Source organism: Anomaloglossus baeobatrachus, chromosome 8 (assembly GCF_048569485.1).
Source record: "Anomaloglossus baeobatrachus isolate aAnoBae1 chromosome 8, aAnoBae1.hap1, whole genome shotgun sequence".
Taxonomy (NCBI): domain Eukaryota; kingdom Metazoa; phylum Chordata; class Amphibia; order Anura; family Aromobatidae; genus Anomaloglossus; species Anomaloglossus baeobatrachus.
This window is the reverse complement of record NC_134360.1, coordinates 64319923-64344731: the sequence shown is the minus strand read 5'-3', so window position 1 is coordinate 64344731 and position 24809 is coordinate 64319923. Positions and strand designations below refer to the sequence as shown.

The window sequence follows — 24809 nt, the reverse complement described above, 5'->3', positions numbered from 1 at the left end:
AATTCCAAGGGTGGACCCGGCGCAAGTTTAGTCACCTGTCACGTCTGTCTCTCTGTATTTTGAGACTAGTGACAGGATCAGGACTAGAGTCTCTCATTGTCATCTGAGACTACATATTAGACATGTTTTCTTTCTTTGAGTGTGGTAAGGATTAATATCAGTTTTCCTTGCCAGCAGCTTCTGACTCCTGGTCAGGTGTTTCTGGTTTGGGACCACTCACAGTCCTTTTAACTACTCTCTGTTTCCAGCAGAGGGTACCAGTTATTCGCTATGTCATTTGGATTCTGGGCCTGGAGGTGGAAGGAGCTGCAGGAGTCCTTGTTGTTGGTTACGGTGTTGGCTGCAGTACTGGTGCCTGACTGCAGCCTAGTTGTTGGAGTTAGTCTGTTGTTGATTTCCTCCCTGTCTGTCTTACCTTCCCTTGGTGTGTTGTTTCAGTGCAGTGGTGGGACTAGTGATCCTTGCCTTCCCACTCACTAGCCAGGGTTTACTGTAGGGTCACTCAGGGCTTTAGGTTCCTGCTCACCGACAGGTGAGGATCCTGTATAAGGACTGGCTAGGAGTACAGGAAGTGTCCATCTTCACTCTTCCTAGTATCAGAGCCCACCATTGTTAAAGTACCCCCGGTGTACCACTTGTGTGTTGTGGTGAAACCCATGTGTGTTGTGTGTTTTGCCTTACGCCGGCCCTTCCCCAAGTCCATGCGTGACATCACCACTCTGTGTATAGAGAGCGGCAGCTGTAACCGAACCCCCAGCACTGACTGACAGCCTCCTCTAATGCTGAGCCAGCTGTCAGTGCTGAGGGCGTGGTTACAGCCGCACTCTCTATAGACTGAGCAGTGACAGGGCCTGTGCCGGCTCCACCCCTACGATTGGAAGCCGAATGCTGCCAGGAGGAATAAAGTTCATCTCTTCCCAGCAGCGAGGCTCTAAGTGCGGGTGTTGGGCAGATTAAGATTTACCCCATATCTGAAGGTAAATAGTGTTTTTTTACATGACAGGTTCCTTTTAAAGTGGATGTCCAAGTGAGTGAATGGAGCTAGATCACCACAGCGCTGTACATTGTGTAATGACCGTTTTCAGGTACTGCAGTTTAGTCCTTATCCACTTCATTGGGAGCAGAGCCACAGTACACAAGAGCGGTCACTGCACAGTTATAGTTCTCTCCATCCAGCGGCCTCTGGACCTGGTAACAGCTCAACCGGGGATGCCAGCTATTGGGTATGCTTCATTCTAATATCAGTTAGCTAAGTAAGGATAGACAATCATTATCAAAGTTCTAGATAACCCCTTTAAGCATTATTTCAATAAGACCGGAAAACACCTTTAATTTGGAAACTTGAAGATGTCCAAACTGATGTGACTAAAGTATATGGGATCATATCGTGCACATTCCCTTAGTGTAATGGGATAGAGTAGTCATTAAAGGGAACCTGTCACCAGAATTTTTGCTATTAAACTAAAAGATTCCCCTTCTCCAGCTCCTGGGCTGCATTCTATAAAGGTTCATCTTGCTACTGGCCCCCCTTTCAGACCTACATAACAACTTTATAAAATATTACCTTTTGCTATGGTAATGAGGTTTGCTGGCCCCGTGGGCGGGCTGTATTTCGTCAGTCATTCCCCCTCCTGCTGCTGTTCGCCGCCCCCCAGTGTTCATTTACATAGATGAGGCTGCCACCCTCATCTTACGCAGTGCTCCTGAAGTCTCGCGCATGCGTAGTGGCACCATTGCGGGACTGAGCACTGTTTTCAAATCGCGAGCGCCAGTGGCGCGAGATTATGGGCGGGTACTTGGATGACGCTGGTGATGACATTCACAGCACCGCCCATAATCTCGGGCCTGCGCAATAACATCACCGGCGCTCGCAATTTGAAAACAGTGCTCAGTCCCGCGATAGTGCCACTGGGCATGCGCTAGACTTCAGGAGCACTGCGGAACATGAGGGCGGCGGCCTCATCTATGTAAATGAACACTGGGGGACGGCGAACAGCGGCAGGAGGGGGAATAACTGATGAAATACAGCCCGGCCCCGGGGCCAACAAACCTCATTACCATAGCAAAAGGTAATATTTTATAAAGTGTTTATTTAGGTCTGAAAGTGGGGCCAGAAGCAAGAGGAACCTTTCTAGAATGCAGCCCAGGAGCTGCAGAAGGGGACGCTTTTAGTTTATAGCGAAAATTTTGGTGACAGGTTCCCTTTAACATTTGCAGTTCCCTAACCAACAACGTTGTAATAAGAATTTTGTATTGTGTTATAGATATTTGTATTGTGTTATAGATATTAAAAAATGATAATTCTGAATCCCTGTCTCTCTTTTGTTTTAGCTCCGGACAATAACCCCCAGACTTTATCCGTTGAAGCAAATCGTCCAGATGAAATGACAGTGAGATGGGAGGTGCGTTATTGGAGCAGGACAGAACCGGTCACATATTTTTAATAATTTTTATTTTTTCCTCCTTCAGGGATTTATTTCCTTTTTATATTAAAGGGAACCTGTCACCAGAAATTTAGCTTGAAACCTAAAAGTTTCCCCCTCTACAGCTCCTGGGCTGCATTCTAGCAGGTTCCTGTACTTTTTGTGGCCCCTTTTAAACCAAATTAAATACTTTATAAACTTGTGCCTTTTTTGCTATGTAAATTTTGTAAATCGTCCATGGGGGCGGGCTCTCTGCTGACCGTTGCTGTTCCTCCAGCACATTGACGCCGTCCCCCCCCACGCTCCATTTCATCCATCAAGACGCCGCCCACTGCGCCCGAGGTGCCACCCACGCCAGGATCGCTGGTGACGTGTGTCACAAGCACGAGATTATGGGCGGCGCTGTGATTGCATCGCAAGTGCCCGCCCATAATCTCGTGGACGCGCTTTCCCCCACTGCCTCCAGCGTTCTGCGCAAGCGCTCGCCGGCCAAATGACCCAACGTCATCTCCTTCCCATCTTACCCTGCAGCAGGGCAAGATGGGAAAGAGGTGACGTCGGGTCATCTGGCCAGCAAGCGCTTGCGCAGAACGCTGGAGGAAGAGGGGAAAGTGCGGTCACGAGGTTATGGGCGGCACTTGCTGATGACACTCACAGCGCCACCAATAACCTCGTGCCTGCGCAAAACGTCACCAGCAGTCACACGTGCACACAGTGCACAGTACCGCTACAGTCGCACAGCGCATGAGCGGGACCACGGGCGCCCAGGGGCGGCTCCTGAGATATGAAATTCAGCGTTGGGGGGCGGCGTAATTCTGCTGGAGGAATAGCAACAGTCAGCAGAGAGCCCGCCCCCATAGACGATTTACAAAATTTACATAGCAAAAGGTACAAATTTATAAAGTATTTAATTTGATTTAACAGGGGCCAGAAAAAGTACAGGAACCTGCTAGAATGCAGCCCAGGAGCTGCAGAGGGGGAAACTTTTAGGTTTAAAGCAAAATTTCTGATGACAGGTTCCCTTTAATGTGATGATCCAAATACGTTGGACCTGATTCCTGCAAATCTATATGTAATGTGCCAGGTGCAGACACTGACAGCCATGAGCTCCTGTCCAGATCTTGTGCCTGTGACCCACAAGATCTGCACACTAGTGTATACATCTTCCATACCTCCCAACTTTAAAGGGGTATTCCCATCTCCAAAATCCTATCCCAATATGTAGTAGGTGTAATAATAATAATATTAGCAAATACCTCCAATTAGAAACGTATAATAGTTCTGATATAGCCATATCTCTTCTTCAAGTGCAGGGCATTGCAGGACCTTAGGTATCCATGGTTATGACCACTAGCAACTAACTGTGACTATATGCGTGTTCGTAATCATGGATACCTAAGTGCCTGCAATGCCCTGCACATGAGGTAAACCACATATTGAATCAGAAGATCTATACTACATTTCTATTTGGAGGTAATTGCTATTATTATTACACCTACTACATATTGGGATAGGATCTTGGAGATGTTAATAACCCTTAAGAAAAAAAAATTGAAAAAGTCAGCTCACCCCCTTTGTATGTTTCCCACTTTCTGGATATAAGAGGTGTCACATGGATCTGTCCGGAGCTGCCAAATGTAGAAGAAAGTTTTCTCCAGAGTCCAATGAATTAAAACATAAAATTTATTTTGTATTAAAAATACATAACATATGAAAAAGTGGAATAAATTACATAGGCACCACACAATATAATATATAGCTGTAGGTGCAGACCTATGCGTTTCGACTTAAGACAGAAAGTCGAAACGCGTAGGTCTGCACCTTTATATTATATTGTGTGGTGCCTTTGTAGTTTATTCCACATTTCATAATTTATGTATTTTTAGTACAAAATAAAAGTTAAGTTTTAATTCACTGGCCTTTGGAGAAAATCCACTGGATCAAACTTTCTTAAGATAAGAAAGCGCTGCACACACTTCTGAGGCCTGTTAAGTGATCAATGGGGTCTCAGAACCCGGAACCCCATCGATCTGCAGGTCATGAAACTTTCTGTCATATATGAAAAAAAATAATTAGAAAGACACCACACAATACAATATATACCTGTAGTTGCAGAACTACGCATTTCGACTTTCTGTCTTAAATATGGTCTGTTGAGACAAAGTCGAAACGCGTAGGTCTGCAACTACAGCTATATATTATATTGTGTGGTGCCTTTGTAATTTATTCCACTTTTTATAATTTATGTATTTGTCATTTTTAAATTGTCTATCATTTATGAAATAACATATTAAAGTTTAGAGGGGCAGTCCACTACTGTACAACCCCAGTTTAACCAATTTAGGACCCTAATTAATATAAAAACAGTGTATACTCACCTCCTGCAGCAACTCTGTTCCAACAATGTTGTCACCACTGTTCCTGAAGGGTGACGTTACCTGTTATGTTATGTACTGGCTCCAGTCAATGGGCGGCTGCCCGGCAGAAGCAGCCTTTACTTAATCAAAACAGACTGGCTGCAGCTCATCAATATCCTATCATTGGCTGCAGCTGGTGTCATGATGTGATTGTAGGATAATGATGGACAGGTGCCTCTTATACTTATATTGTCCCTCATGCTAGGTGACCTTAGGTTATCCCTGACTTCCGGATTATCCCTGAAGGTGGAGACGCCGAAGTCCCGTGCCTTACTATTCTCTGATCAGATCTAATTTGTTAACCCTCTTTACCCCAGCGAAGGAAGAGGCAGGAGTGTTATGGAAACACAGATTAAGACAGACATGGGAAAATTAAAACTCAGACACACTGCAAACTCACAGGAATATTCAGTAAGGGACAAAGGAAAAAAGCAAGAAAAGGAAGGCAGCAACAAAAATATAACAAGGCTTAACACTACAACCGATGAGAGCAGTAATGCCAAACAACCATTAGTAAGTTTGGATCACGACACCTCACCAGACCAGTATAGGTAAGCTATAGCTGGCATTAATGGAATAGTCCAGCCAGCATTTATAGGAAGTGAGCTAACATGACTGGCTCCCCCTCAGTATGTAATCAAAGAGACTAACAAGCAACACAGCAGAGATTACCTCTTGCAAGCCTGCTTAAGACTGTGGGTCGATACCTGTGTCTCTCTGTGCTGATCACAGACATCAGAGAAGTTAGCAGGCAGCGTGCCAGAATCTGTAGTTTCCATAGATCCTGCTGCTGACATGACAGTTGCTGATGAAAAACAAGTTACATCACTCTCTGGGAATGGAGCTGCGGGAGGTGAATATAAACTGTTCTTATTTTAATTAGTCCTAAATCGATCAAGCTGGAGTTGTTCAGTAATGGACAATCCCTTTAAGTAAAGCCTGCTTTACACGTATCAATTTCTCGTGCGATCACATTTGCGATCGCACCCGCCCCCATCGTTTGTGCGGCACAGGCAATTTGTGCCACACAAAATCGTAAATCCCTGTCACACGTACTTACCTTCCAAACGACCTCGCTGTGGGCGGCGAGCATCCTCTTCCTGAAGGGGGAGGGACGTTCGGCGTCACAGCAACGTCACACAGAGGCCGGCCAATAGTAGTGGAGGGGCGGAGATGAGCGGGACGTAACATCCCGCCCACCTCCTTCCTTCCGCATTGCCGGCGGGATGCAGGTAAGCTGCAGTTCAGCGTTCCCGGGGTGTCACACGGAGCGATGTGTGCTCCCCTGGGGACGATGAACAACCGGCGCGCAGAAGGATGTGCAATTTTTAGAAAATGAGCGACGTGTCAACGAGCAACGATAAGGTGAGTATTTTTGCTTGTTAACAGACGCTCGTAGCTGTCACACGCTACGATATGTCAAACGGCGCCGGATGTGCGTCACTTATGACGTGACCCCGACGGCATATTGTTTGATATATCGTAGCGTGTAACGTGCCCTTTACTATCTGAAATAGTAATTCTTTTTTAATAGTAATTCTGAAATCTTTTTTATCATGACAGTAAAGGTCATTAATCAGCACAAAAAGTATGAAATAAAGGAATTTAGGAGTTAAAAAAGCTTTGGCTGTGGTCTCCGTCCCTGCGCTATATCCGCCACACACAAAGATTACCGCACAATCACGCTTGGCGCTGCTGCATACACCACTGGGCAGAGTAAATTGAAGAAAGACGTCTAGCAGATTTCTGGAGGGTTAGAAAATAACAGAGCTACGTCCAACAAATATCACGGAATACTGAAGTGCTGGAGCGCGGCTCTTTGTTATGTGGCCAGCGTCAGCTCACCGCTTCATGCTGCTTTTGTTTTATTTTGTTTCAGCCCCTGAATTCAGATGAACAAAATGGCCCAGGATTCGAGTACAGAGTCAGTTGGCGTTTACAGGGTGCAGAGACAAACTGGCATCATAAGAAAGTAAAGCGTCCACAGTTTACAATAAAGAACACTCCGGCTTTTGTGCCGTATGACATTCGCGTCCAGGCGGTTAATGACATTGGTGCTGGTCCAGATCCAGAAATACACACGGTGCACTCAGGAGAAGACAGTAAGCATCTCTTACTAGAGTGTTCAGAAATGAAAACCTTCACTAGATATTATATTACCATTGAAATAGAACTTGCCTCCATGACAATGCGCGGTCAGCCGAGTGTACGCAGTCGGGCTGCATCGCTGAACTGCACATTCCCAGGGAGGGACAGGCAGCCACGAGATTTAGGCGACTTTCACACTTCAGTCGTTTCCAATCCGCCAGGTCCATCGTTGCAACTGAACGACGAATCCATCGTTTGTTAGCTGTCAACGGACGCAACGGATGAGTTATTTCACAGGAGTCCGTTCAGGCTGCTTTCACACTTGCGTTGAACGGCATCCATTGCTATCCGCCGCCTTGAGGAATTACGGTAACCATTGCAGGAAACCGTTTTATTCCTAATAGACTTCTATTAGCTACGGATAGCAACGGATGGCCTTGCGTTGCATCCGTCAGCCGACACAGCGTTGCATCCACCTGGCGGATGGAACGCTGCATGTAGCGTTTTTCTGCACTTGGCGGAGTGTCAAAAAAACGCAACCTGCAGGATTCTGTCGGTGTCCGTTGTTTCTATAATGGACGCCTATGGTGACGTATTCTGTTAGAATCTGTCATTTGACGGATTCCATTAACGCATCCGTCTTTACACAACTGCGCATGCCCAGATGTGTAAAATCAAGAAAAAAAACTATAACGGAATGCGCTATTTTGTACGATCCGTAGCATCCGTTGTGCCACTATATGCATCCGCCGGTGCATCCGTCACACAACGCAATGCAATGGATGCTGTTCAACGCAAGTGTCGCGGGCGGGGAGGACGCCGTCGCTGCTGCGCTCTCGCTAAAGCTCGGGTCCAGCGCTGCTGCGGCTGCTGCTGCTGCTCGGTGGCTCGAGCGGTGGGCCGCATCCGGGGACTCGAGCGGCACCTCTCGCCCGTGAGTGAAAAGGGTGGTTGGTTTGGGGGATTTAGTCCTTGACGCCACCCACGGGTCGTGGTGAAGATAGGCACCACCGCTGCTGGTGACGGGGATCCCGGGAGCGATGGTAAGGAGCAGCTGGGATGTTGTTTTACCCCTACGTGGGTAGGGGTTGGTGGTCCCGGGGCCCGATGATGTTGGGACGGGGAGGCAGGGTTGGTGAGGTGCAGGGTTACAGGGACAGTGCGGCGCGGTGCCGGATGGCACGGGCTTACTCACTCAGTAAGAGATGCACAAAGTCCTCGGTAAACCAAACGGCTGGATGGTCGGGTCCCGCAGCCGGCTGCAGTGCTTCTCCTCGGACAGGTGATGGCGGCTGTCTTTCCCTGCACCTTGATGTTCTCCTTCTGACTACTATGGATTCCCAACGGTAGTCCGCTCCCCGGTGTATGGGTACCGGAGGAGCCCTTTTGTCCGCAGACGCTGGCCCTTGGGTCTCTAGCCTTAGGCGGTAGCTGTATACCCTCACGGTGTGGGCTGTTGCCTTCAATTGGGACTTTTGCTGCTGTGAAACCCCTGGAGTTCCAGTCACATTCGGATCTAACTATTGTCGGCGGCTCCAAGCCTGGTCGGGGTCCAATGGGCCTGCCTGTGTGTGCTGGCTTCATTTCACTCCCTGGTCGGTACCGGTGGGCCATCGCCCGTCCCCGGTCCTACGGTTCCGCGTTGCTCGATCACTCCTGCAGACGGCCACCACCGTCTGCCAACCTTGCTGTTAGTGCCTGGGCCACTACCCAGACACCCAAGTGTTACTCCTCTCACTTCACACTCCTACACTGTTCTGTCACTTTTCCCGCCTTCAGGCCTGTGAACTCCTCGGTGGGTGGAGCCAACCGCTTGACTCCGCCCCACCTGGTGTGGACATCAGACACTGGAGGGAGGCAACAAGGATTTTGTGTTTGGCTGATGTCCCTGTCTAGTGGGGGTGGGGGTGTTTGGATGTTATCTGTGACGACCTGGCTAGGCCAGGGCGCCACACAAGTATGAAAGCAACCTCACCTGAACAGATCCATCGTGATCCGTTTGTTTTTGGGACAGCTCAATGGGTGTGCCAGACATGCTGGGCATGCTTAGTAGAAAATGACGGAATCCAGCACTGGATTCCGTCGCGTGACGGATTACGGTGGAATCTTGCACCATAGACAACCATTATAGCTCTTGAAGGATTGCGACGGAATCCTGCGCAGTGCGTTTTTTTTACTCTTCAAAAAACGTTACTGTATCAGTTCCTTCCACTTGACGGTCAGCCATTCCACAACTGATCCATCGCATGGCGGATGCAACCCAGGGCCATCAGTCGCAATCCGTCGCTAATACAAGTTAATGGGGAAAAACTGATTCCTGCAAAATATTTTGCAGGATAGCGTATTTTCTCAAGGCAACTGATTGTGACTAATGGAAAAATACTGAAGTGTGAAAGTAACCTTACAGAGCTGATCGTAACGGCTGGTGGAGGCCTGTGTCACCACTGGGCATGTGCAGAGAGGCCGGTTTGGAGGTTGTTAGAAAACTGTCAGATTCTTGTTAAGAAGGAGTTGTATAGTAGTACACAATCCCTTTAATACCGTGGAGTAAGGTAGCTGGAGTTTGTTTCATATCTGTGAAACATCTTAATAATATAAATAATATAAACTGTTTTATCGGTTCATCAAAGCCCCACTCAAGCATTTTGTTTTGTGGGTTTTTTTATAGCACTGTAAGGAGCTTTTCATTTAAGTTCCCTGCCCTTAGTATTAAACTTATACTTCACCTTCTATCATCAGTCAGTCTTCAGCAGTTTGTGACCTCCCAGCTGCTCCAGTGTTTGAGCGAGATAGAGGTCACTTTTCAGTATAAGTCTACAAGAGCCTGATTGTGGCTATCATAAACTTTTATTGCGAATTTGTGACTTAAGGGTACTTTACACGCTGCGATATTGGTACCGATATCGCTAGAGAGCGTACCCAACCCCATTGGTTGTGCGACACGTGCAAATCGCTGCCCGTGGTGCACAACATCGCTTACCCCCGTCACACGTACTTACCTTCCCTGCGACGTCGCTCTGGCCGGCGATCCGTCTCCTTTCTAAGGGGGCGGTTCGTGCGGCGTCACTGCGACTTCATACGGCAGCCATCCAATAGAAGCAAAGGGGCGGAGATGAGCGGGCGGAAGATCCCGCCCACCTCCTTCCTTCCTTCTTTTCCGGTGGACGCAGGTAAGGAGATGTTCGTCATTCCTGCGGTGTCACACACAGCGATGTGTGCTGCTGCAGGAACGACGAACAACATTGTACATGCAGCAGCAACGATATTATGAAAAGGAGCGACGTGTCAACAATTAACGATTTTTGACGCTTTTGCGGTCGTTGATCGTCGCTCCTTGGTGTCACACGCTGCGATATCGCTAACGGTGCCGGATGTGCGTCACAAACAACGTGCCCCCGATGATATATAGTTAGTGATGTCGCAGCGTGTAAAGCACCCTTTAGTTAGAAGTTGTGGTCAGAAGATGTCGCTGCGGGACCAGAGTGGTGCTGATAAAAGATGAAGAAGGCGGCGGGTAAGTATAATTCTAGGGTAAGGTCACCGCAGGTAAGTAGGGTTAGGGACCTTAGAATAGTAGCATCACTCCAAAACTAAAAAACAATACATTGGAGTGCTGCTTTGGAAATATTGTTGCAAAACATAAAAATGTACACGTGATACATTGAAGCTCCTCTCCAGCGTATGTTTTTTTTTTTATTGCACCACTGGAGTGGTGCTTTAAATCTAAGTCCCCTACCCCCTGTATTATACTCAACCTCCAGCAGCTTCATCTTCTACCAGCGTCTCTCCGATCAGTCTCTGGCTATTTGTACCCTACCGGCAGCTCCAGTGTTTCATGGAGTGTGCGAAGGTCACAACTCAATACAAGTCTATGAGAGCCTTTTTCTGGCTCTGATAGCATTACATTGTGAGTTTGTGAAGTAACTTCTGACTTCTGGCCAGTCAGGAGTTATGGGCACAAATGGCACCAAAGCCGTAATGGTGAAGCCACTGGTAGGCGAGTACAAGACGGTGGGCAGGGGAGAGGTGCTTTAATAACACAGGTATGCAAAATTTGGGTTCATGAAATTTTTTCAAATCCAATGACTGATTCTTATGTTTTCTTATGCCCTAATTTCAAAAACGACTTCTATTTTTAATTATCACATATGGATTTTGCACAAAATGCTTGTGAAATTACGTACAAGAGAGATGAACAAAAAAAATCTTTATTGTAGCCAAAAATGTACACAATATTATATATAAAAATTTATTCAATAGTCATTCTGCAACTTTATTGGAAATTAATTATTGCGCCATTTCCAGTTCTCATCAAAGCTCCTCTTAATCCCTGTTCCCTTATAGAAGGCGGCAGATCTTCTCTGTGAAGCCTCCAGCAGTCGCCCCCATCATGTTCACGTGCCATCTACCTTGCTTTCTTGGTTCTATCTCCTTTATATTCTGATAAAATCTTTTTCCTTTTTCTTCACTAACAGCACCAAGGTTTTCAGGAAAGTCACCCAAATGGGACTGTAAAAAATGTGTCACGCTGTACTATGGGAGCACTGCTGCAAGCTAGGGATGCAGCTTAAGCAGATCAACCACTAGGGGGCGATAGGGTAGTAAACAAGCCTGGTCAAATGTGACACAGCACCGAAGTAAAGCAGTGAAGCTAACTTAAGTGAGCAGTAAGCAGACAACCCACTAGAGGGCAGTAGAGTAGTCAGAATGCCAGGTCTGCAACAGGAGGTCTCGTCTATAGTACAGTAAAGAGCAAAATGTAGTCAAGTAAATTGCAAGGGTCTGGAGCCGGGAAGTTAAGAATACAGGAGAGGAGGGAGACGGAGGAGAGGACAGGAATGAGGATACAAGTAAGAGGTCGGGGAGTCAGGAAATGGGACAGACGAACAGAGGAGGATGCGGGACCGGAGGGGAGATGTTGGAGACAAGGACAAACTCGGGAGAACAGGTCACGTTGGGTCAGGAGGGAGAATGGAGGTCAGATCCGGTCAGGATAGAACAAAGTTCACTCACGGGAACGATAATACAGCTGAGCCCGAAATATCACTGGCGACGCTCAGGAGGAGCCGCACAAGGATATAGCAGCCTGACACCAGAGTGAGGCACAATGAATTAACCCCTACAGGACCTGTAACCCAGAGAAGGGATACCAGCCATGGCTCAGCCAGACATGGATCATGACAAAATGTAACTTCAAATTCATCAGACAACCCAAGGCTTTGGAACGTTTCAGCATGTTCTGTACGATTGACTTAAATTTTGGATCTTTATTGTTACCTAGAAATTTCTTCACTAGTTCTTTAAAAGAATCTCAAGCCCTTTTCTCAACAGGTTTCATTTTTGTTTCGAACACGTCAACCTTCATCGGACCCACAAAAATTCCTTCCTTCAGTTGTGCTTTGGACAGTCCCTAAAACTTGGCACATAGGTCTTTAGAAGTCTCTCCTTCTTTGGGTAGAGCTTTTACAAACTTGTTCGTCAGTTAATGTGGAGTGGTGGAGAAGAAATTAAATGGGATCAACTAAACTTTCCACAACTGTGTTCTTGAGTCCAGGTTGCAAAGATGTTCTCGTTGGCCAACTTTTTTGGCTCCAGTGATGAGTTCTCTCCTGGCTGTCCCATCACACAAAAAGCTTGGGCACTTTGTGTATCCTCCTTGCTGCTCAAGGAGCAAAGAGAGAACTTTGAGATCACCACATATCGACCATCCTTGATCCCCGTATTTACGCTTCTTGAGAATAAAGTCAAAATTCTCATAGCTTTACCTCAAAGTGCACAGAATGCCCTACATGCACTGAAGTATACTTGCTGACTTTGTCTAGGAGAAGCTTTCAGAATTTTTTGGATGAATGAATAAAGATTCTCCACTCACTCACATTGTACTCAATGTTCAATTTTTCCATCAGCGCAGGAACATCCCTGCACTACACTAGAGCACTGTCTTGAGAAAATTAGGGAAGGAATTCCTTTTTTATGCTTCTGTACCATAAAAACAGATACCAGGAGGCAGCAGGTTCTCTTCCTTTAGTCTAGAGCCTAAACGTTCTGCAGAATATTTAGGAAGGTCTAAAGGGTGCTTTACACACTGCAACATCGCTAACGATATATCGCCGGGGTCTCGGTGTTTGTGACACACATCCGGCATCGTTAGCGACATCGCAGTGTGTGACTAAAAGGAGCGACGATCAACGATCGCAAAAACCATTGATCGTTGACACGTCGCTCCTTTTCATAATATCATTGGTAGTGCATGCCGCTGGTTGTTCGTCGTTCCTGCGGCATCACACTTCACTGTGTGTGACACCGCAGGAACGATGAACATCTCCTTACCTGCGTCCACCGGCAATGAGGAAGGAAGGAGGTGGGCGACATGTTCCAGCCGCTCATCTCCGCCCTCCTCTGCTATCGGGCGGCCGTTTAGTGACGTCGCTGTGACGCCGAACGCACCTCCCCCTTGAAGGAGGGATTGTTCGGTGTCTCCAGCGACATCGCTTAACAGGTATGTGCGTGTGACGCTGCCGTAGCGATGTTGTTCGCTACGGCAGCGATCACCACATGTCGCAAGAACGATGGGGGCAGGTGATATTGCTCGCGACATCGCTAGCAATCGCTAGCGATGTCGCAGCGTGTAAAGCACCCTTAAGTCCCTGATTAAATAATTTAATTCGAGCTGTAAAAAAAAGCCATGGTTTGTTGGGCCTATGGAGTCAGTGTTTGTGAAAAAACTGTACATGATGGATTTTTTTTTTCAGCGATCAAAAGTATATAAAAAAAATCACCTCTTTTCAAAAATGTTACCTTTGCAGACCTGTGTAATCTGTCTTTTCAGCTCCTGATGCGGCACCATCTAATCTGTCGGTGATCCTTGTAAACAACATGATAGCCAATGTGACATGGGAAGAAATGTCACAGGACAGGATACGAGGACATCTATCTGGGTACAAGGTATAGAATTTCTATCATTTATATAAAAATAGATAAAACATGGAGGATAATATTCATAGTTTAAAGGGAAACTGTCACACGGTGTTTACAATCCTATCTGAGGAAACCCTGATTCCAGCAATGTGTCACTTAGGGGTACTTTGCACGTTGCGACATCGCTACTGCGATATCGTCGGGGTCAAATCGAAAGTGACACACATCCGGCGCCAGTAACGATGTCGCAACGTGTAAAGCCTAGGAGAGAAGATGAACGAGTGTGAAACAGTCAGAAATCGGTGATCTGTGTCACATCGTTCATTTTCATAATATCGCTGCTGCAGGTACAATGTTGTTTGTCGTTCCTGCAGCTCCACACATCGCTGTGTGTGAAGCCGCAGGAGCGATAAACATCTCCTTACCTGCGCCCGGCGTCCACCGTCAATGCGGAAGGGAGAAGGTGGGCGGGATGTTTACATCCCTCTCATCTCCGCCCCTCCGCTGCTATTGGCCGGCCACTTAGTGACGTCGCGGTGGCGTCGCTGTGACGCCGAACGCACCTCCCCCTTGAAGGAGGGATTCTTCGGCAGTTACAGCGACGTCACCGACCAGGTAAGTGTGTGTGAAGCTGCCGTAGCGATAATGTTCGCTACGGCAGCTCGCACTACATATCGCATGTGCGACGGGGGCGGGGGCTATCACTCTCGACATCGCTAGCATCGACTAGCGATGTTACATCGTGCAAAGTACCCCTTACTGGGCTGCTTGTTGTCACTATTATCTGTTGCAGACCTAGCAGTTCTCTGAATGCTGAGCTCTGTATAACCACACCCATAACACTGATAGGTAGAAAGCTGTCAATCACTGTTGTGGGCGAGGTTGGACTACACGGGACAAGTCAACTTGTCCTCTAGTGATAATCTCCTGCTGATAAAATAGTAATTTTATCAATACTACAGCAAGCAGCCCAGCAAATGACACATCGCTGGAATCAGGGTCTTATAACACTCTCTGCTGGTGTTGAAGCGACGCGCAAGAGGGGACCCACTGGACCACAGGAAGACAAGGGCTTACTCTTTAGTGGGAGGGGCTTAACTAAGTGCCCATTGCGAGACAGAACGCCAAGTACCACTCTCAGGGCAGTGACCAGGACTATGGCAGCTGACACCTAGGGTAGGGATGGACTCAGGTACGAACACAGCTGCAGGTTGGTATAGGCATGATGACTGAGGAAACAGGAGGGTGGGTACGGACAGGTATGGCGAGCACAATAGGGAAAGATAGGTATGGGATGGCAGGCATAAGTACAGATGACGGACACAGGAACTACGGGACCTGATAACTAGCTAGTAGACGGAAGACTAACTAACTAATGGTGTTGCGCGGGCACCTCCCCTAGAGGGAGGATGCCTTAAATACCTAGTGTCCTGTGCACATGTCCTGGAACGAGGATGGAAGCAAGAATCCTTGCAGCCGGCCATGGGAGTGCGGGGGAAGATGCAGCCTGGCCACGATGTAACCCTATGTTAATTGAGTGGTGGTACACATGTTTGAGCACCAGACTATTCACTTCCATACTATTGACAGAAGTGAATTAAGTAGTAGTTGTGCATGAGCAACACTTGTCAATTCACAGAGAGCTTTGAAAAATTACATTTACTGTAGAGACTATGTATACTTTACAATATTTTTCAAATTTATCTTATATATCTAAAATGATCTTTCCAAATGATCTTAATATTCAAAATTTCCTTCCATTTTATAAGAATAATTTGTATGCAAAGCAAAACAACAAAGGAAAGGATAGGACATATGTAAAGATAAACCTGCACATATAGGTAAAGTGATAATTCGTTATTGATCAATCAGTATAAAGCATACAGAAACAAAAAACCCAAATACAGTCAAAGTAATAAAACAAAAAAAGCAATATATCAGTATAGATAGCAAACTACTGATGTGCCTGAAATGAATAAAGTAAATTGAGCAACAATATGACAACCTATGCCAATAATAATGAGTATTTAGTGAATAAGGTAAACAAACCAGGCATGGGTAAAATCACTATACACATATCGCCGTTCCACCGGCTTCATCAGGGGTCCTGTGCAGATGTGTCTCCATGGTAGCAGAATGCAAACAAACTCTGTGTAGTCTAATCCTCCATTCATATTTTGAATGTTAATATTTTTACTTCTTTAATATATTAAATACATGGTACAAAGAAATAGGTGATGAACATATACTTATACTGCAGCTCTGTGAGGTCAGATTGACGTTTTTGGAAAAACAGTAGCCTGATGTCATATGCTGTCTGGATCATAACTCGCAGTGTCAAGACTACTTCTGATGCTGTTCACACAGCAAAGATGGACACCCCACATGATGCTATTGTTGAGTAGCACAGACAAGCTCGGGAGTCGACTAGCTGTGCTCTTGTTAGTAATTGGGCTTGCAGGAGTTAATTTCTGCTAGCCTGTGGATTACTGTTTAAGTCACATGTTGCAGGAGACCTATCACAATCGCCTCTGCCCTTTTTAAGATGGTGGAGCCTGTTCTCCTATGCCGATGATCGCTTTTTCAATCCCAGTCATTATGCTTTGTTATCCAGTTGCTGGTGATCTTCTGTGTGCTGTTTGGTGCGTTGTGCAAATGCTCTTGTTGTCTGATTATTTCCTCCCTTCCTTTAGTTTCCACCTGATCATGTATTATATATACCTCTGTGAGTGATTGCTGTGAGTTTGAGTTTTGTTTTTTTCCTCATCTGTCTAGTTGTGTGGGACTAATCACTCATGTTCCAGCTCTTTCCTGGGTAGAGGGGGGCCTCTAGACCAGGGTTGTTCAGGAGCTAGGGCAAGGAAGGTGGCCCAAATATCACCACCTTCAGGTGTATCTTTGGGATCAGGATCAGCGAGGGTTCCCCCAGCCTGAGGGCCAGTTTAGGCTCCCCTATTCCTAGTGATCTTGTGACAACCGACACAAGTTTACAAGAAAATGCAAAGTTCTTGTATAGCTAGGAAACAAATAAGATAATCTACAATTAACTAAATTACCAGTGATAAAAGTACATTTTCTACGTTATTATTGTGCAGATTTGAGTCAAATTAGACTTAATAAGTGAAAGCGGTGAGCTCCGCTTGGTTTCCTTTTTTGGTCCAAATGGAAAGAAAATTCTGAAATATCTCTTGTTCTATCTAGATAATTTACTGGAAAGTAAAAAGCCTACATGATGGAAAGATGCATCATGGCGAGCGACATACTTTATCATTTACTGGTCAGAGGAACTCAGGGATAATCCCAATTGTTCATCCATTCTGCGAGTATCAAGTGTCTGTTGCAGCATACAACACACGAGGTGACGGCCCTGAGAGCGTCCCCATCACTTTCCAAACTCCGGAAGGAGGTAAGAAAATCTGATAGAAACTGATATCAATTATTGCATGAAAATACTTATTAGCAATATGGCTTTAACGCTAAGTACGGGGAAGTACCAAGCGAACTGCAAAGAGGAAGGGAAACCCTGTGTCTAGGGAAGGGGAGATGGTGACCCCTGACCAGGCCTACCGCTGTGCCATGAGTTCCCTCACAACCCCAGATAGGTTCTGCACCCATGCACAAAGCTGGATACCTGGCCCTAGGCTGACCCTGATTTGGGTCCTAGGTAGCAGCAGATGAGATGAGCTCTTCATCAACCCCACTAGGCACTAAAGGACGCACAGGGATAACAAACAAGAGATTACAACAAACAACTTATCTCCAGTTGACTTAGGGGTACTTTGCACGCTGCGACATCGCTAGCCGATGATAGCTGTTACGTCACCACCGGAGTCCGCTCCAGCGACTTCTGCTCCGATCGCCGGGCGACGCCGTGTTCCTGCCGTGGATGGTGCTGGTGATGGGAGAGGAGTCAATGCCAGCAGCACCGGTGGGCGCAGGCTCTGATTATCCACTGGGCTGGGTTGTCTTGGGATCTGCAGTACCACTGGCTGACTGTGGGTGGCATGTGTCTTCCAGCTGAAGTTGCCAGCGTTCAGCTACAGCCAATGGGAAGACACCATACCCTTCTTAGTTCCCCTCCTGTCTGCTGACCTCTGCCAGAGATAGTTCTGATTTCCTGGCTCCTGATCCGCCCTGTTCTGTTTTGTGATTCCTGTGTGCTGACTTCTGTGTGTTTTCTGACTACCCTTCTGCCTGCTTTCCCTGCCTGATGACTACTCTTATCGGACTGCAGCCTTCCACAGGTAGTGATCTCCAGGGCCCTGTGTAATTACAAATCCCTTTATAGGGGTTAAAGGGTTTCAGGGTTCTGGGGGTCCTGCTTGGTGAGTGGCTTCCCTCTAGCCTGTCCATTACATCCCATCTGAGTCTGTTGATCCAGGCAGGCGTTACAATAGCGATGCCGAGTGCGATAGAACCCGCCCCCGTCACACATGTGATATCTTGTGATAGCTGCCGTAGCAAACATTATCGCTACGGCAGCTTCACACGCACTTACCTGCCCTGTTACGTCGCTCTGGAGGGCGACCCGCCTCCTTCCTAAGGGGGCGTGTCATGTGGCGTCACAGCGACGTCACACGGCAGGCAGCCAATAGAAGAGGAGGGGCGGAGATGAGCGGGACATAAACATCCCACCCACCTCCTTCCTTCCGCATTGACGGTGGAGGCAGGTAGGAGATGTTCCTCGTTCCTGCGGCTTCACACACAGTGATGTGTGCTGCCGCAGGAACGAGGAACAACATCGTATCTCCTATTGGTGCGACATTATGGAAATGTCCGACACTACACAGATCACCGATTTACGACGCTTTTGCGATCGTTTATCGGCGCATCTAGGCTTTACACGTTGAGACGTCGTTACCGGCGCCAGATGTGCGTCACTTTCGATTTGACCCCGACGATATCGCAGTAGCGATGTCGCAACGTGCAAAGTACCCCTAAGGGACAGTAATTGCAACAACCACCAGGTTTCTTCAGATGTATGCAAACCAACTGCCAGCACTGAACACTTGATAAAAGCACATGAAATATCACCAGCACCAAGTAATATGAAGTGAAGATATACAGTTAGGTCCAGAAATATTGGGACAGTGACACAATTTTCGCGAGTTGGGCTCTGCATGCCACCACATTGGATTTGAAATGAAACCTCTACAACAGAATTCAAGTGCAGATTGTAACGTTTAATTTGAAGGTTTGAACAAAAATATCTGATAGAAATTGTAGGAATTGTACACATTTCTTTACAAACACTCCACATTTTAGGAGGTCAAAAGTAATTGGACAAATAAACCAAACCCAAACAAAATATTTTTATTTTCAATATTTTGTTGCGAATCCTTTGGAGGCAATCACTGCCTTAAGTCTGGAACCCATGGACATCACCAAACGCTGGGTTTCCTCCTTCTTAATGCTTTGCCAGGCCTTTACAGCCGCAGCCTTCAGGTCTTGCTTGTTTGTGGGTCTTTCCGTCTTAAGTCTGGATCTGAGCAAGTGAAATGCATGCTCAATTGGGTTAAGATCTGGTGATTGACTTGGCCATTGCAGAATGTTCCACTTTTTTGCACTCATGAACTCCTGGGTAGCTTTGGCTGTATGCTTCGGGTCATTGTCCATCTGTACTATGAAGCGCCGTCCGATCAGCTTTGCGGCATTTGGCTGAATCTGGGCTGAAAGTATATCCCGGTACACTTCAGAATTCATCCGGCTACTCTTGTCTACTGTTATGTCATCAATAAACACAAGTGACCCAGTGCCATTGAAAGCCATGCATGCCCATGCCATCACGTTGCCTCCACCATGTTTTACAGAGGATGTGGTGTGCCTTGGATCATGTGCCGTTCCCTTTCTTCTCCAAACTTTTTTCTTCCCATCATTCTGGTACAGGTTGATCTTTGTCTCATCTGTCCATAGAATACTTTTCCAGAACTGAGCTGGCTTCATGAGGTGTTTTTCAGCAAATTTAACTCTGACCTGTCTATTTTTGGAATTGATGAATGGTTTGCATCTAGATGTGAACCCTTTGTATTTACTTTCATGGAGTCTTCTCTTTACTGTTGACTTAGAGACAGGTACACCTACTTCACTGAGAGTGTTCTGGACTTCAGCTGATGTTGTGAACGGGTTCTTCTTCACCAAAGAAAGTATGCGGCGATCATCCACCACTGTTGTCATCCGTGGACGCCCAGGCCTTTTTGAGTTCCCAAGCTCACCAGTCAATTCCTTTTTTCTCAGAATGTACCCGACTGTTGATTTTGCTACTCCAAGCATGTCTGCTATCTCTCTGATGGATTTTTTCTTTTTTTTCAGCCTCAGGATGTTCTGCTTCACCTCAATTGAGAGTTCCTTAGACCGCATGTTGTCTGGTCACAGCAACAGCTTCCAAAAGCAAAACCCACACATGTAATCAACCCCAGACCTTTTAACTACTTCATTGATTACAGGTTAACGAGGGAGACACCTTCAGAGTTAATTGCAGCCCTTAGAGTCCCTTGTCCAATTACTTTTGGTCCCTTTAAAAAGAGGAGGCTATGCATTACAGAGCTATGATTCCTAAACCCTTTCTCCGATTTGGATGTGAAAACTCTCATATTGCAGCTGGGAGTGTGCACTTTCAGCCCATATTATATATATAATTGTATTTCTGAACATGTTTTTGTAAACAGCTAAAATAACAAAACTTGTGTCACTGTCCAAATTTTTCTGGACCTAACTGTATAAAGACAATGGAAGTACTGATGAATAGCAGCTGACAGACTGAGGAACTCAGCAGGGTTCTAAAGGGAAAGGGATGAAAACCAAGCAGAAATAATAGAAGGTCAGGGAACAGTTTTTGCAGCCAAACGCTGTGACCTATAGCCGGACACCACAGGACTGTCTGTCAGCTGTAACACACCCATGACAGTGGTTTGGTATATGGTGTAGTAGATGATCAGTGAACAATGAATTATAATGTGCATTATTAAAGCTATATTTTTATTGATTTCTCAGTGCCTGAACAACCACAGTTTTTACGAATTGTAAGTTCTGACCAAGAGTCCTTCACTCTGTCCTGGGGCCCACCACGGAGAATAAATGGCGTCCTTACCAGTTACATTCTGCAACATCAGACAAGTAAGTTAATTTATTCTGAATTTCAGATCACATAAATGTGCAAAAATTATGTAAGAGTTATCAGTTATAAAAATATATGCAATCCCTGAAATAAACTGCATATATTGTCCCACCTTTTCTCTAAGTAACAGACTTCTGTTGATCAACTTGATTGTTGCAGATCCAGAAGATGAAACCATCAGAGCACATTAGTAGTAACAATCAGTAGCATATATGCAGGACCCAGTCCAGGGGAGCTGTTTTTTGGCAGAGATTAAATAATTTGGCTAATAGAGAGGCAAGCTGGACTCACACTATGATGTCAATATTTCCTAATCTACATGAATTGTAAATCTGACATCGCTTGTAACTTTGTGGTTCTCCTGAAGAAGTATGACCACTGCGAAACGTGTTGAGATATAAACCACCCTTCATCTGGACACAGTGCATTGGTCTCTGTTACTTCCCAGCAGATGTCACATCTCTGCATTTGGAGACTGGTGACAGATTCAGGACTTCAGAGTCATTTCCATTCTTGTCTCTCAATATTATATGTGTTTTCTTTCCTTTGGCAGTCGTAGGGTTAATGTCAGTATTCCTTGCCTGCAAGCAGTCTCACTACTAACCCAGGTGTTTCCAATCTGGGACCACTCCCAGTTCCTTTATATACCCTCTGCTACCAGCAGATGGTGCCGCTTATTCTCTGATCTTGTCATGACTCATGGCTGTCAGTGTTCCCTGGAGTATGGCCGGTGGGAGGATCCCCCCGTCCATGCCTCGTTTCTAGGATCACGGCGCCTTATCTATGGGGCATTTCCGTTCATGCGGCGCCAGTTATAATTCTGCTCTGCAGTGTATCACTGGTCCCTGTAAGTTCTTTGATCCTGCTTCCCATCCTGACAACTTCCGTCCTCACTACCTCCCATCCTGACTGTGCCCGTCCTCCCTACCTCACGTCCTTCTGACAGCATCCGTCCTTTCTGACACCCGTCCTCCATTGTTCTGTCTCCCTTGTGCTCACTGCTATTACCTGCTCTCCTGGCTTCCGACCTCGGCTTGTTATTAAACTTTGGTTTCTGCGCTCCCCCGGTCTTTGACATTCTCTCTCAGTTTCTGACTTGGCTCTCTCTTGACTCTGTCTTCGTCTCATCCCTGGTACCACATGAACCCCCTGTTTCTGACCCCGGCCCGTACGACCATCAGCTCCTTCCGTTAGGGAGACTAGTGCCATCTAGTGGAGATTTTTTTGCTTATTTTTTGCGTAAAATCTCTGATTTGGATTCTTAGGATCCATCCAAAGGTATATGTTTCGGCTTTGTCAGTGGTGGCCTAGCAGCTCCAGAAATGGCTACCATCGACAAATTTTGCACAAGCCAATCTGTTTACCAGATCCCAGGCTTGCCCTGGCCTTCACCCTTTAATCTTTATACAGGAATGAGGGCTTACACATAGGGCCCTAGGTTTGGGTCCACGGAATCATCTGCTATCTGTTAAGGCAGGTTGGCAGAAGTAGTCAGGAAGCCGGATCAGAAATTATTTAGTTGATTCATTCTCTGCCAGCACACAGTGAACAGATATATAAAATCTATACTCTGCCATGCTAGTAAAGCGGGCTTTACACGCTACAATATATCTAACGATGTGTCGGCGGGGTCACGTCGTAAGTGACGCACATCCGGCATCGTTAGTGTTGTTGTAGCGTGTGAAACCTACGTGCGATTGCGATTGAACGAAAAAACGTTGATCGCATACACGTCGTTCAATTACTAAAAATTGAACATCCGGTTGTTCAATGTTCCTGAGGCGGCACACATCGCTCTGTGTGACACCCCAGGAATGATGAACAGATCTTACCTGCGTCCCGCCGGCAATGCTGAAGGAAGGAGATGGGCGGGATGTTTACGTCCCGCTCATCTCCGCCCCTCCGCTTCTATTGGCCGGCCGCTGTGTGACGTCGCTGTGACGCCGAACGTCCCTCCCCCTTCAGGAAGAGGATGTTCACCGCCCACAGCGAAGTCGTATGGAAGGTAAGTACGTGTGACGGGGTTTAATCGTTTGTGCGTCACGGGCAACAAATTGAACATGTCGCACATACGATGGGGGCGTGTGCGATCGCATACGAGATCGCATATAAAATTGTAACGTGTAAAGCAGGCTTTAGTCACGAGCTTCTTGCTACGAATCTTAGGGTGTGTCTGATCCATCCATTTAAATCTGTGCAACTCTTATTACACTTGTTTTTGTTCTGAGTGCTCTAAAAACAAAAAGAGACCAATGTTATTCAATGGGGCAGACCAGCGATTTTTGTTTTTAATTTTTTTTTCATGGAACGAATCTGCATGTGAAAAAAATCACAGCATGCACTAGTTTCTTCTATAAATCGGATGAGACTCGCCCATTCATGCCTATGGGTGCGCAAGAAAAATAAGATGCCATACAGTGCTACAGCATAGCATCCGTTTTTTACGGATACATTGCAATTCTTTAACATAGGAAGCTGTAATTAGCCTTCTAAATTATTAAAGGGAACCTGTCAGGTGTAATATGCACCCAGAACCACGAGCAGTTCTGGGTATATATTGCTAATCCCTGTCTAACTGTCTCTGTATACACTAGTATAGATCTTTATAAAAAGTATTTTTAAAAATCCTTTATGATATGCTAATGAGTGCAGGGACTAGTCACAAGAATTTTAGTTCCTTAGTAAGTTCACACCATAGGAGCGTGCTAACATGCTGTGCAATGCCCAGTGTCATCAGCAGTGACGCACGTACCTGTGTCCATCGCATCACCTCAGGCCGTCGGGTTTAGGGTCAGTGCGTATAATTAGAATGCCCCGCACTTCCGGTCATGCACACTATGAAGCCGGGTGTACGCGTCCTGGCTTCAGAAAGACCTAGTGCACATATACGGAAGTGCTGAGACTTCTGATCATGCGCACTAACCCAATTCCTGGCATGCTGAGGCAGTGCAATGGGCACAGGTACGCACATCACTGATGATGATGACGCTCGGCATTGAATAGCATGTTAACACGACCCTGTGGGTGTGATAACAAGCTAAGAGGGTGGACTGGTCAGGGGAAATAACACCCTTGCGACTGGTCCCCGCTCTCATTAGCATATCATAAAGGATCTTTAGAAATACTTTTTCTATATATCTTTTTATCTATGCTAGTGTATACAGGGACAGTTAGGCAGGGATTAGCAATATACACCCGGAACTGCTCATGGTTCTAGGTGCACATTGCAACTGACATGTTCCTTTTAAGTAGTTTTTGAAGTGGGTGTACTCATTTTTGCATCAACTATTTTGAATAAAACTGGGGATTTTGCAATGAAAGTTCTATTATTAACAATACTTTCATGTTAACGGTTAAAAAAACTTTCAGTGAAACACAGTGTTGTCAAAATGTTGGAAATTGTTCTTGTGTATATGGCTCCATCTTATGTTCTGTGCACTTATTTATGTTCATTTCTGTATCTTATAGTTAATGATAGTGATGTCATTGGGAGTTTATATAACATCACCATAACAAATCCAAAGGCAATCAGACAAAGGATTCCTCGTCTTGACCATGGCGTGAAGTACAAGTTCTACCTTCGAGCATGTACCCGTATCGGATGTAGTAACCCCGTGAGCGAGGAAGGACTGACCATAACACAAGCAAGTAAGAAATCACTGGAATGGGGGGTTCTACATTATCATGGGAACAAAGGCTGTATATTGCATAACAGCCGAAATCCAGAAAACAGGTGCTTTTTATCACTACTGAAGGAATTCATATTTTACGAGGTTTTAAGGTAGACCACCTGCGAAGAAAACAACTGATAATTGTCTATATCGCCTATGAAGCTTGAGCAGACTATTT

General features: G+C 46.1%; 1 protein-coding gene across 5 annotated transcripts in view; it reads left to right on the top strand.

The window, feature by feature from the left end:
- The window catches only part of CHL1 (cell adhesion molecule L1 like), a 221904-nt gene that overhangs the window by 153875 nt on the left and 43220 nt on the right, over nucleotides 1-24809 (top strand). For all 5 annotated transcript variants that reach the window (XM_075321748.1, XM_075321747.1, XM_075321751.1 and 2 more), the window contains 6 exons: nucleotides 2332-2402; nucleotides 6720-6942; nucleotides 13758-13873; nucleotides 17048-17252; nucleotides 20837-20959; nucleotides 24429-24608. In XM_075321748.1, coding sequence (XP_075177863.1) covers nucleotides 2332-2402; nucleotides 6720-6942; nucleotides 13758-13873; nucleotides 17048-17252; nucleotides 20837-20959; nucleotides 24429-24608 — 918 coding nt within the window. The remainder of the gene's footprint in view (nucleotides 1-2331; nucleotides 2403-6719; nucleotides 6943-13757; nucleotides 13874-17047; nucleotides 17253-20836; nucleotides 20960-24428; nucleotides 24609-24809) is intronic.